This window comes from Beta vulgaris, chromosome 8, assembly GCF_026745355.1.
Source record: "Beta vulgaris subsp. vulgaris cultivar EL10 chromosome 8, EL10.2, whole genome shotgun sequence".
In the NCBI taxonomy this organism is placed as follows: Eukaryota; Viridiplantae; Streptophyta; class Magnoliopsida; order Caryophyllales; family Amaranthaceae; genus Beta; species Beta vulgaris.
In genome coordinates this window covers 51,534,778-51,547,885 of record NC_079209.1, presented here as the reverse complement: position 1 = coordinate 51,547,885, position 13,108 = coordinate 51,534,778, and the positions used below count along the sequence as shown (strand labels likewise).

At 34.5% G+C, this 13,108-nt stretch overlaps 1 protein-coding gene and 1 non-coding gene across 2 annotated transcripts; both read left to right on the top strand.

Annotated features, from left to right (window-relative positions):
• Window positions 1-864: 864 nt before the first annotated feature.
• Window positions 865-3,713, top strand: LOC104901707 (glucan endo-1,3-beta-glucosidase 5). Its single transcript, XM_010689307.4, has 2 exons — window positions 865-1,311; window positions 2,394-3,713. Exons 1-2 carry the CDS (start codon window positions 971-973, stop codon window positions 3,517-3,519), a joined length of 1,467 nt encoding a protein of 488 aa, XP_010687609.2. The 5' UTR covers window positions 865-970; the 3' UTR covers window positions 3,520-3,713.
• A 980-nt stretch (window positions 3,714-4,693) lies between these two features.
• On the top strand, window positions 4,694-9,237 carry LOC104901706 (hypothetical protein). The gene is made up of 6 exons (XR_008967333.1): window positions 4,694-5,575; window positions 6,571-6,668; window positions 7,265-7,289; window positions 8,227-8,347; window positions 8,432-8,566; window positions 8,727-9,237. It is a non-coding gene; the product is annotated as a hypothetical protein (transcript).
• The last annotated feature ends 3,871 nt before the right edge of the window (window positions 9,238-13,108 follow it).

Sequence of the window (13,108 nt, the reverse complement as noted above, 5' to 3'; positions counted from 1 at the left end):
TAAAAAAAAATATGTTACATACAATTTCCCCATATTTAGATATTTACATCATTATGGACTAATTTCCAAAAATAAAATCTCCATAGAATGTGAATAGATCATTTTGAGACAAGTAGAACCGTAGAAGTACAACATCTATATAAATATATTAAAAGGTGTTATAAATAAAGAACGGTGCCACATGGCGTTCTTCTTAGGGGTGTTTTACTTTATGTAAAACATGTAAAATAAAAAAAATTAGAAATTGCATATTATAGGATTTGATCTTGTAACCTCAAATTTATATATACTAAAATTTTAACTAGTAGACCAAGTTGTATTTAGTATTAACATTTTAAAGTACAATATTAATAAAAGAAATTTTTCCTTATCCGGGACATAGCCGGGGACCTGATAACTCGTTAGCATTGAAAAAGTGAAAATGGTACAGGGTGGTAGTAAACATGTAGATGCCAAGATCAGTAAGATTTAAAAGTAAAAGTGCAACAGGTATGAAAATTGGGAGCTGAGCTGCAGTAACTGTCTACTGTAAAAGATTTCTTCTTAATGGTAGAACAAATAGATTGTCAACATAAAAAGCCACATCTATTCTTCTTCTTTTGTCTATGCTGATTTTGTGGTATCAGAAAATCTACCAGAAAAGCTAATTAAAAGTTATACTCCAAAGTTTTTTGTTTCCAAAAAGTGCAAATAGTTATATCATCTTAGAAAAGCTATTCCAATTTCAGCTGTATGTACTAGTTTTATGATTCCTTTCTTGTTTAGATTCCACTTTTAAAAAGGCATCACAATTAAGGCATCACATTCTTTGTCAAAACTTCTTGAAATCCCTTTCCTTTTCTTTCCAATTATGCCAATAGTTTTCCCTTTAACATACATTGTCTCAACTCCTACATATAATCCCTTCAAGTTGCACCACTAATTAATGCAGAAAACCCAAACAAAGAAGATCATAATCTAATATAGAAAAATGGGTTTCAATGAAACAAACAAAGGTTTGTTGTTTTGCATTATTGGTGCATGTTTAGTAGCAGGAGGTTTAGGCCTTGGTGTTAACTGGGGTACGAGGGCGACTCACCCTCTACCCCCGGAAATAGTTGTGAAATTATTAAAGGACAATGGCTTTAACAAAGTTAAGCTATTCGAAGCTGATCATGCTGCTCTTAAAGCTCTTGGGAATTCAGGTATTGAAGTTATGGTTGGAATTCCTAATGATATGTTAGCACCACTTGCTGCTAGTGTTCAAGCTGCTGTCAACTGGGTTAATCAGAATGTATCCAATTTCGTTTCTAGAAGCGGAGTTGACATAAGGTAAAACTAGTCTTACATGCACGCAATGCGTGCGATAACGTGTGATAACAAATGAAGTAAAAAATAAAATTAATTGAGTAGAAAAACTGTTTTTATATTGTATTTTCTCAAAAAATTGATGCTCGGTTTAAATGTCCTACTTCCCTCCTCCCCCTTCATTCAAATGAAACAGTTAGTTATCCTCAATTTTTTTTTCCTTTTTCTATTTTTTGGTGTCCCCATGTGTTGCCTTATATAATAGAGATATAATGCATATATCCTGTCATACATATTGATATTTAATGAATTGCTTCATGAGGTTAATTTGGCTTGTTTAATTATTTGGTAGTAGTAGTTTTTTGTTATGGTTGTTTGTAGTCAAATGTTTCCTTTAGTTGATTTTCAAGAATTTTGGTGAAAAACACCTTTTGTAACTTCTTTTTTGGCTAAAAAAGGTTGTCAAATGAGCTACTGAAAGAGTTGTCAAAAATGCAAATGAACTTTTCATTATTGGTCCAAAGTAATTGTCCTAGAATAATCAGTCTAATTCTTAACATAGTTTTATCCTTTGGCCGAAGAACTTTCATCCAATTGGAATCCCATATAACAAACATATACTACCTCCGTATTTTTTCTAATTGCGTTATTTGGTTTTGTAGCACTATTTATTAACCAACTTTGTTAAACTATCTCGCATTATCATATAAGAAAAAACATATATAGTCAAGTGGGGTCTTGCTAGATTCGACTCAATGCGAGGATTCCAAATATCAAATTTTTATAATTTTTACTTACACCCAATAAGAGATATTAACATTCAAAGAATCATCTCGTCAAATATGAAAAAGAAAATGTTGCAACTAAAAAAATACAGACTACATTAAAAATCTCAAACTCAAAATCCAATCGAAAAATTGACCAAAATTCATTTGCATATAAGGTAGAAATGATAAATCGATAGTTTGAAACATCTCAGTTGGTAGTAAAGTAATCTGTAAGTACTATTCCATGAATAATTTTTATGTTTGAATAGCTTGTATATGTTCTGTTTATTTATATACTTTCTGCCATGAAAATCAGTCTAAATTATTGTAACATCTCAGATATGTTGCTGTTGGAAATGAGCCATTTCTGAAAGATTATGGAGACAAATTCACCCACACAACATTTCCAGCACTTCAAAACATTCAAGCTGCCTTAATTAAAGCCGGCATAGCACGCAAAGTGAAGGCCACAATCCCCTTAAATGCTGATGTCTATCAATCAGACACTGATCTACCTTCAGGAGGCAACTTTCGAGCTGATATCCATGACCTTATGATCTCCATAGTCAAATTCCTCAACAACAATGCAGCCCCTATAGCTGTTAACATATACCCATTTCTTAGCCTTAACAGTGATCCTAACTTTCCTGTCGACTTTGCCTTCTTCGAGGGTGCATCCAAGCCTATTGTAGATGGCTCACTTACCTACACTAATGTCTTTGATGCCAACTATGACACCCTTATATCGGCCCTAGAGAAGAACGGCTTCCCTAACATGCCTGTCATCATAGGGGAAGTAGGTTGGCCTACAGACGGGGCCCTTAATGCTAACTTAGTTAATGCTAAGAAATTCAACCAAGGGCTCATCAGTAGGATCCTGCAAGGTAAGGGCACCCCTAAAAGGCGTACACCACCAGAGGTGTACATATTTTCGCTTATAGATGAAGATGCAAAGAGTGTCGATCCAGGGAACTTCGAGAGGCATTGGGGAATGTTCTATTATGATGGAGGTGTAAAGTATCAATTGAAGATGGGTAGAGGTAAAACTCTTGTTCCTGCTAAAGGGGTTAAGTATTTGGCTAAAAAATGGTGTGTTATGGCTCCTCAAGCAAGCTCTGCTAATCCAAATGTACAAGAAAGTATAAGCTATGCTTGTCAATTTGCTGATTGCACTTCTCTTGGATATGGCTCTTCTTGTGGTAAGTTGGATGCTAGAAGTAACGCGTCGTATGTGTTTAACATGTACTATCAAACTAAGAATCAGAGTGCAGGAGCATGCAATTTCAACAATATGGCAACTACTACTACAACTGATCCTTCACAAAATGGTTGTAAATTTGAGATTATGATTGATACTTCTAAGACTTTGAAGAATGGTGGCCCTTCTTCATTGCCCATTAACTTGCAAAAGGTAGTGGGATTAATCTTATTTGTGGTGGTTTTCACCATCAGTTTTGCTCCTTAGAGTTTAGTTTGGTGTTGTGATTTGTAAATAAACAAAGAGTGTGTATTTAAAGGGATTTGGCATACAATTAATCGACTGTAAGATACATATATTGATGTATTTATTTTTTATAGGGTGAGGAATGGCATCATTTGTACATTATCTATTCATTTTAACTATTCTTTGTGTATATATGTTTCTTTTCTTGAAACTTAGATTAGTTTGTGCCAAGTTAAATCTAATTTTTGTTTTTGAACCATCAAATATATATGTCAGGGCAATTTTCGTATATGTTGGAATAAAAGATTCGCAAAGGCAGAAATAGATAACTTTCAAGGCTGTGCCGTGATAGGAGATCACTGACTTGAAAGCAATTACGGCCTGACAATGGTGGTTATCGATCTTGGCCGGAATGCTCCCCAAGGTTTACACAGCATCTAAGAATGCCACCACTAGCAAACTGAGCTTTAGAGAATAGCACGAAAACCCAAGAAGAGAGAAGAGAAGAGAGAAGAGTGTTTGTTTTTGTGTGTATTTGACTGAACAGAAGGCACTGATTTTATAGGGAAAAATCAGGCCAAAAACGGGCAACAATCAAGACAGAATTAATTGGGCGGATAATTAGGGATTGCCATGAATAATGTAACGGTCAAAACGTTACAGAATTCCAAGCCTTAACTCCAACAGTATACACTATACACCATCTTACATAAAAGCCCACACCTTATTTTTAAAGGATGTAACAAAGAATACTTTAAGAATTACAACCAATCGGATGATGGAAAGTCTAATATTTTGACATGTACCTATTAGATGATTTAGTTACAAATCGATAAATGACCATGTCAATCTTATGTAATTTGCGAGAAAAGACCCCTAAGTTATTATCATAGTAATGGAATCTCAACTCCAAATACATGATATTATAGATACATACAAGGCAGGACAAGGCGAGGAGGGACGGATACAACCTTAACATCTACTTTGCTCAATCACCTATGAGGCTATGACAGTTTTTCCATCCCCATTCCACCACCATCAAACTTGGACTCAAAGAGACGGAAACATAACGTATCTTCTATTTAACACGTCCCATTGACATTCCTATTCCCTAATTTATATGAATTTGATTTAAGCGGCAAAGAGCCAAAGAGTGGTGAATAAAGAAAGAAAAATAGCACACTGCACGGTGATTGATTGATTGACGGCGTCGGCGTATATTTAAAAGTGAAGAAAGAGGACCAGTGGAAGAGCGGAGGCTTCTCCCAATCCCACACTTTTCTCTACTGCCACCCTTTTTCATTTCTTTTGCCATTTTTTGCATATTACTTCTTTTTTCTTTTTGCATCTCCAAATTTATTACACTTTCTTAATCAATCTCAATTTCTATATTAATAATCAATTTCCTTCCAAAAATTATTAAAAAAAATAACCTTGATTTTTCTGCCCACAAAACCCAATAACCCAAGAAAAATAATCACCCATTTCAGATTCTGGGTTTCCAAAATCATAAATCTCTATTTCAATTTCATTTTCCAAATCAAAATCTTACAATTTCTGCATTTTTTCCCACAAATTAGCAACTGGGTATCAAAAATTTGTTGCTTTTTAGCCGTTGCTGGGTTGATTGGAGGAAGATGTGATTGATTAGTGATGATCAGAAGGCAAAACTTGCAATCAATGGCTTTTTCTGTAGGGAAAGGATTACCTGGGTTGTTTAAAAACGACACAGTTTCATCTTCCCCTAGAAAGATCTTTACTTCTAACAATTCTCATGGCTCAAGAATTAATGTTGCTAACAATTGGTTTAGTTTGAAGGGTTGTTGTGCTGATTTTAGGGATAAAGTTCCCAACTTGAAGAGCAACGATGTAAATGTTGCTGGGTTTTACAAAACAAGGGTTTTTACTGTTTCTCAGCAACCATTTTCAGATATGGAACTTCAGATGCAGCAAGAAATAAAAAATAGTGGGATTTCAGATGTTAATGGTGGAGCTCGTCAAAGAGGAGGTTTTACTGGCTGCTCTGATGGTAGTTCTTTGCCTGATAAGCTTGTTGTTGCTGTTGATGTTGATGAAGGTGAATAATGCTTCTTTTAGTTCATCACATTGGTTATTTTGTTAATATTGATCTAAATTTTGTTGGGTTTTTGATTGTGGTTTTGGTTTCGGATTTCTGAGATTGTGAATGATTAGGAGCATTGTCTGATTAAGTGTTATGTTTAAAGTGTTGGGTTGGTTGATTTTGTTCATGTGTTGCTGGTTTGTTTGGTACATAAATGGCGGCAATGGTAACGACTTCAGTGTAGTTTTGTAAGGATGAAGCTCATGTCAATTTTCATGGTTATGAGAATCTAATTGCAAACATTTGTTTGTCTTCATAAATTTGCATTACCATCCATTACTACTTTAGATGTAATTTTGAGTGAGAGTAGAAATTTATGAAGAGATTACATGTTTGGGGATGGAAATGAGTAGGGGATTTTCCTTGAAAATTCATATGATATTGTTCCCATTAGTACCATCTAGTACCGCTTAGCAAACAGGCAATTAATATCCTTATGGGCAAGTCTATGTAGTTGCTTGTGGTTGATGATAATAGCATATCAAGTATGTGGCCAATGTGGGTAGGAAAGTGCCCTCAGGTGCTTCAATGGGCTTGTCTGTTTATTTATTCCTATTCACTCATATCAGACTATTAGAATGCTAGACTACATATTATGTATAATTTAATTGCAACAATTAGGGTGTCTTAGATGGAATTCTTTGATCTTAATGGGGATCTTCTATAATTTCGCAAGTGAGGGGTTATTTCTTGGTTTCGTCTAGTCATTAATAACTTGATTAATTTTAGATAATAGTAGATAGAAAGAACGCTCGTAAGGAGTCCTATTAAAACCAAGAGATATAGGCCTGCCTGCCATCCACACGAGAATAAATAGATTTTCCTGAAAAAACCTTACATTTGTATTTGAGGTTGTTAGTTTATTGGATATGCTGCTGTTCATGTTTTGAAATCTTGAATGTAGCTAGTTTAGCTGACTATGCTTTTGTGTCTCCGTCTCTCCGGTGCAGTCCTTGGGAACTTTGTCTCCGCTCTAAACAGATTCATTGCTGACCATTATTCCTCAAATCACTCGGTGTCCGAATATCACATTTATGAGTTCTATAAGGTACATTATGAGGCATTAAATGTTTTTCATTGTTACTTTATTCTACATGTTCGTTAAGATGTTTCTAATCATATTGTTGTCTATCCGCTTATCTATGCGTTCTTTTTGCTACACCTTTTCTCATCAACACTAGGCATTAGACAGAATTTGCCTTGATTTCTGTGTTTCTTGGTGGCCTCAAATTATTGTTGAGCTTCCACATAATTGAGATTCAAAGTGTTGAATCGGAAGAGATGTCTTAGGAGTTTCTTTTCAATATTCGGCTAGTCTTATGGTCCTCGTCACACAAACCATTTCTAGTTCTTTCAGCTGCATTTGGTGGCCATATAAATTCAGATTGTAGTACTATCAAACATTTCAGATTGTGTGCTTAATAGTTGCTGCCACATGTTTAGTAGTTCCAATAACTGTGCAATGCTAACCTTGCTTTCATGAATTGTATTCAGTGTATATCCGATGTACTTAGCATGCATGTGAAAATATTTCCATAGCTCACTTTTTTCTCAATATTGTAGATGATTGTTGCCATTTTACTAGTGTAACATGCAAGTTAATATTTTTTTAAGGCTAATGTTTCTTGTAATTTTTCTTTGCAGATTTGGAATTGTTCGCGTGATGAAGGTAATATAACTATGCTAAAAGTTTCATTAGTGTTCTCCGGCTTCTCCCATCCATTTACTTGATTATTTATATTGTTTAATGGAATTGCTAGTTAAAGAATCCAACACATTTTTTGTGAATTAGATAACTTATTATGCTTTGCAGTTTGCACCCTATTTTTCTTGTACTTTACCGTGAAGAGTTCTGTTCCATGTCTATATATTGAGAAATATGGGAGTTTGAATAACTTGAAAGGTCCTCTTGTAATGTTCCTGATAGAAGAATGGCTGAGAGCTTAATGTTTGAAATTCAGATTTGTGCTGAATGTAAACAATTTTCTTATTTTATTGATGTGTGGGAAGGTATACTGATTACTGACTTGTAGTGTTATGAAACCACATGTAGAGGCTGGTGAAGTGGTAATCAAATCTAACCCTATGTGATAATGTAAATATCAACAAGAGATCATTTCATTGGAGTCGAGTAAAATCCCTTTGTAATTCACCAATTTGGACAGTCCGAATTTGCTGCTAATCAACCAACCATACATTATTCTTTTTTAGTTGTTGCTAGCCAATCTTAAAAAAACTCGTTCTGTACTATGCACTACTTATCTTGAAAGTCTTAATGTTTGAATCTTTCACCAAACAATTTTACAAATGACCAATTCTGAACCCCATGTTCACGTCTTCCATCCAAATAGAATCTTCGGGTAGACTACTAGATGAGAGAGTTAGACAACGTGAATGTAAGACGTATGATACTGACATGTGCAGAGAAGGTTTCTTAGCTGCTAAATTATGAGTATCCATATTCATGTCTGTAGTTCTTCTCCTAATGTGGCTTTGCCGTATTACTTTCCTTTTGCCCTCTTTGTTGGGTTCCACTAATTAAATGAAGTTACATGATATTGCTTGACAAAATTGGGTTGCCCTCTTATCTTTTCTTCTTCGTGTAGCTGATATCCGCGTTCACGAATTTTTCAAGACTTCTTATTTCAAGAATGGGATTTTTCCTCTTCCGGGAGCTCAAAGGGCCCTGAACAAACTATCAAGATTTTGCACTTTATCTGTTGTCACGTATGTATTTGCGGCTATCTACTTATTAAATTAACATTCAGGATATTATGCACTGTAATCAGTTCAAGTCTTGTGTACTTTTAGGTCTCGTCAAAATGTCATTAAAGATCACACTATTGAGTGGCTTGAGAAGCATTATCCAGGACTCTTTGAGGAAATTCACTTTGGTAATCACTTTGCTCTAGATGGAGAATCAAAACCCAAGTCGGAGATTTGCAGGTATGGCTGTTTGCTTTCGGTCTTTACTTTGAAGCTTGGTTTTAAGATTTGCTTCTATCATTGCTATGCATCAAAGTTTGTTATGGCTTTTGTTTTGAAGACATCGAGGACTCTAGACTAAGCAATGACGAATTGCTTTTGTGACAATTGTTGTTATTAGGTTAATGGGTGCGAAGGTGTTGATTGATGATAATCCAGTAGTTTAGAGTGTGCTGAAGTTGGAATAAGAGTGCTACTCTTTGATTATCAAAATTCTTATCCTTGGTGCAAAACTGGATCAAACAATCAACATCCGCTTGTGACTAAAGTTCATAACTGGGAAGAAGTAGAAGAACAACTAGTATCTTGGATGTTATCGTCGCATCTGTAACATAGAAGAGTTCAATTTTTGAAGGAGTTTAGTTTCTTTCATCTTAAATGAGATGGTTGGCGAACAGAAGTATATGGAATAGCTAATAGGTTTCTTAAGCAGCGAATTCAATACTTGAAGCATAGCATCATTGTTGTTCCCTTTCTATTGGAAGTAATTGTCTCTTTTAAAAGTTCAAGGGGATTAGGTGATTACTTAGTCACTTTAAAAAAGTTGGTGTGCAATGTAGAATTTCAGAAAACACAGGTTATGGTGTAATTAGAGATTAATTTGAAAACTTAAACTTGAGACTTGAATTGAACTTGAGTGCAAGTATTACAAATTGAGCTAAGCAATACGAAGCTTAGGCTCTAATCGACTCTTCACATCCTTTACTCATAACAATCACCCCAAAATGATTGGGGTCATCACATCCATGTCCAATACTTGTAGCAAGTAGTTCACTCACAATAAAATGATAAAGCATTAAAGATGTCAAATAAGTCGTTAAACACCTAGCTTCAAATTCCTTTTTGTTTTGTTGAGTCATTGCAGGAACACAACACATTTATGATAGAAAAATACTTGAACAACGTTCAAGTATCACTTACAGTACGAAGCCAAAATAGAAGCAAGTTCTTAATCCAGTTCAAGCATATTAGAACGCTAAAACAAGCTTCATCCACATCCAGGACATGGCTTATTGAACCAAAAATTTCCGAGCACCATCATGATACAAGAATCTCCATTCCTAGCAAAAGCCAAGCAAAAGCCACTAATGTACTTCTTCTAAGTTGAAGGTGATGAAAGAAAATATATATGTGTTTTTGACGTGAATAATTACGAGAAACTGCTACTTACAAATCCTCGATTAACAAAACCAATTACAACGACCATAATTTGTTTCTTCTTTGAGATACTTCCACGGATTTCAAGTTCAAGAAAATAGAAGAAAAAGTTATGACATTTTCTGGAAGCTGATATAATCCATAGGCGATCAAAGGAATTTTTTTGCATTCATGATAAATGTTCCGCCCAAAAAAAAGTCCTAAGAATTATGTAGACAATTTAATAAGATATAACATAAAATCCTATAGGGGTCACTTTAGTAATACATGGGCCGCATGCCCTCGATAGCTTCACCCCTGACTGCCCACAAATATCTATATCTACACTTATATATAAAAATGTGTTCCTAAACGAGTAACAATGCTACGTGTCGCTCTCGCTAAAAGACATTTTACTCCATGTAATCCACATACAATAAAAAAAACTACAAATTGTATAGTATAAGGTTTGATTTCATGATTTCAAGGTTATATATTAAAGTCTTAACCACTAGATAAATTATATTTATTGTTATCATTTTAAGTATAGTATTAAGAAATAAAGATTTTTCTTTATCAGGGATATAACCCTGGCCTAATTACTAGTTATGTTCTCTTTTTTTTTTTAAGGTAAGATGAATGGGACTCACTTAAGCGAAAATATTAGTTATGTTCTATTACTCGAGCAAGACAAAATTTAACACGAGTAAATGACACCGTAATACGAAAAAATAGGTTATTTATTTTACCAACACTCCCATGAAATAGAAACTCTTTAATTATTTTTTAGGAAATAACAACCCTTTACTTAAATAATCAATAATATGCAGATTTTTTTAGGGAATAATGTGAAGATCTTCTACTGCTTATCTTCTCCCAAAATTCCACTTCCAAACTCATTGTAAACATTAGTTTGGCGAGTAGAAGATGAGAGAGAAAGATAAACTTTATTTCATCTTCATCCTCAATTCCCAATACTATCATTATTATTCATCATGTGTGATGTGGGCGATTTTAGTAATTTCCTTTTCTTTTTGTTTTGTGTGTTTTAGATGTAGAAGGTTTTTGTTTTTAATTTTTGAGATTTGTTATAGTTCTGGGTTTTTATGATATTGTGACAAAGTTCCAAATTTGTGCTTTATATTTGAATATATGATAATAAGGTTGATGATTTGATGATCTATGAAAGATGGGTTGGTTTTCAGTTAATTTTGGACTTAAAGAATTGTTTTTATCTTATCAATTTTGTATACAACTATTGTATTTCTGTATAATTTATTGTTTTCTTTTTGAATAAAAGTTATAATTTTTAAATATAAAAAAGATGGTTGATTTAGGTGGTATAATAGGCCATACGAAAACATATTTAGAAACGGTTTTCGGGCGAGACCCCAAGCTAATACTGCCCTCGGTTACTACTATAGTCTCACGGATCATGTAGAATTTGGCGGTAGGCCGTTAGACGGCGACACAACCCCACATATTTTCGTTAGTACAAGTGCTAAAGCTTCTTACGTACCTATCATGAGCGTGGCGCGTTATAATAAGATTTCATATAAAGCACCCTGAGGCCTTCCTGTAAGCCCCAAGCCTCAGCTTGTAGAATAGAAGTAAAAGCCCTTAACCTTAGCACTCGCAAAAACAACAATAGTATACTCATCTCTAATAATAAAACTAAAAGAAGAACTACCATTATCTAACTTAGAACCATCAAAATTTAACTTAATGAAACCTGGCAGAGGCGGAGGGAATTCCAAATCACATTCTAACCGAGCGAACCACCTTAGGAAAATTACCACTAGGCCAACCACTCAGGTTAGAGGAGTCCAACTCCCCAAAATCCGCTTCAATCCATCCTACAAAAAACTTCAAAATAATAGAAGCAGCTTGAAGGTGAGAAATAAAAGCAGTTTGAGTGTGTTTTTGAGTGTCTTTGAGTTTCTTCTTAGGAAAATATTTATCTGGAGAATTATTTGTCTCGAATTGTATGCAATGAAATAATAGATCATATTTTCAGTAACATGTTGCATGCTCATATGGATATGATAGCGCAGTATTATAAGTAACCTCGTTATTAGTAATACAATTTATGAGTGTGAGTAATCTTATATGCGCATTAATCCGTTAGCTAGCAATATCCTCATTAGTTATTATGACCTTGGCAATTCTTGTTTAAATAATATCCAACCTTTTGTGAGGACACATTTATAAATTGAGCTATTGATGATATTAGTTCTTCACGTCACACCATCAACTAATGGTATGGGTGTCAATATTAGAATTTGTATATTAATAATTTGTTACATATCAAAGATTTATTATTGCTCTATAAAATTAGGAGAAATTCACAATAATAATTCTGATTATGCTGGTCTTGCGGTAACATTATTGGTTATGGGCTATTATAGAATGATCAAACTATACGAGGTATCATCTCAGAATAATAAAGTCTTAAATTATTAATAACTTGATTATCTCATTGTTTTTTCGATTTTTTTTCTCTTACCATCTTCTAATAAAGGCACCTCATAATTATGCTTCTTATGGAACAAGAACACATCTAATTATATTATTTATAGATCCACCCCAGTATTTGACACTCGGCGCCTCTTGTGAATCTCGTGACTTACGTATGCTAATTAGAGATGGCTACTGGTGCGGGCTGGGTGGGTTGGTCCATGCGTCAAAGTGGGCCGGGTTGAAATTTCACGACTCAGGACCAGATCGTGAAATTCACGGTTTGGATGGCTGGTCTACACGCTGAAAAATATTAACCCACATCTGTCTCTTATCGATTTTCACGGTTCAGGAGGTGATTCTAGCGGTTCGTAGCCTGACGGGCTAGCGGGCCGACATGAGATTTTTTTTCAAAGTTACATAATCCATGGATTCGGGTAGGGTTCTAGACACGGCCATGAGCCATGGCTCATATATAGGTGTTTAATTATTTTTTGGCAAAAAAGGTAGCATAAATAAATTAGGTATGGTATTAAAGAGGCTAATACAATCACCCGCTAAAAGTTTCCATAGAAACTAAAGGGGAAGGGATATATATTTAGTTTCATTCACATTGAACATTTTTTTTTTCCTACAATCCTTTGGTAAATCATCCGCCACATGCCTCTCGAATACATCTGGGTAGTTTGAGATGTTTGAAGCATTTTCGTGCTTTCATGAATTGCACGATGGTAAGTGTCATTATAAAATATCGCCTTTTTGTGGCTATTAATTTCTTGTGATTTTAGATATACGTAGTATTTGAGGAAAAAAAAACGTTCAAAACAACCTGTTGCTGCGGTTCTTGAAATTACGAAATATACACTTAATAAACAATTAATATATTAATATCTGTTGCTACGATTTTTC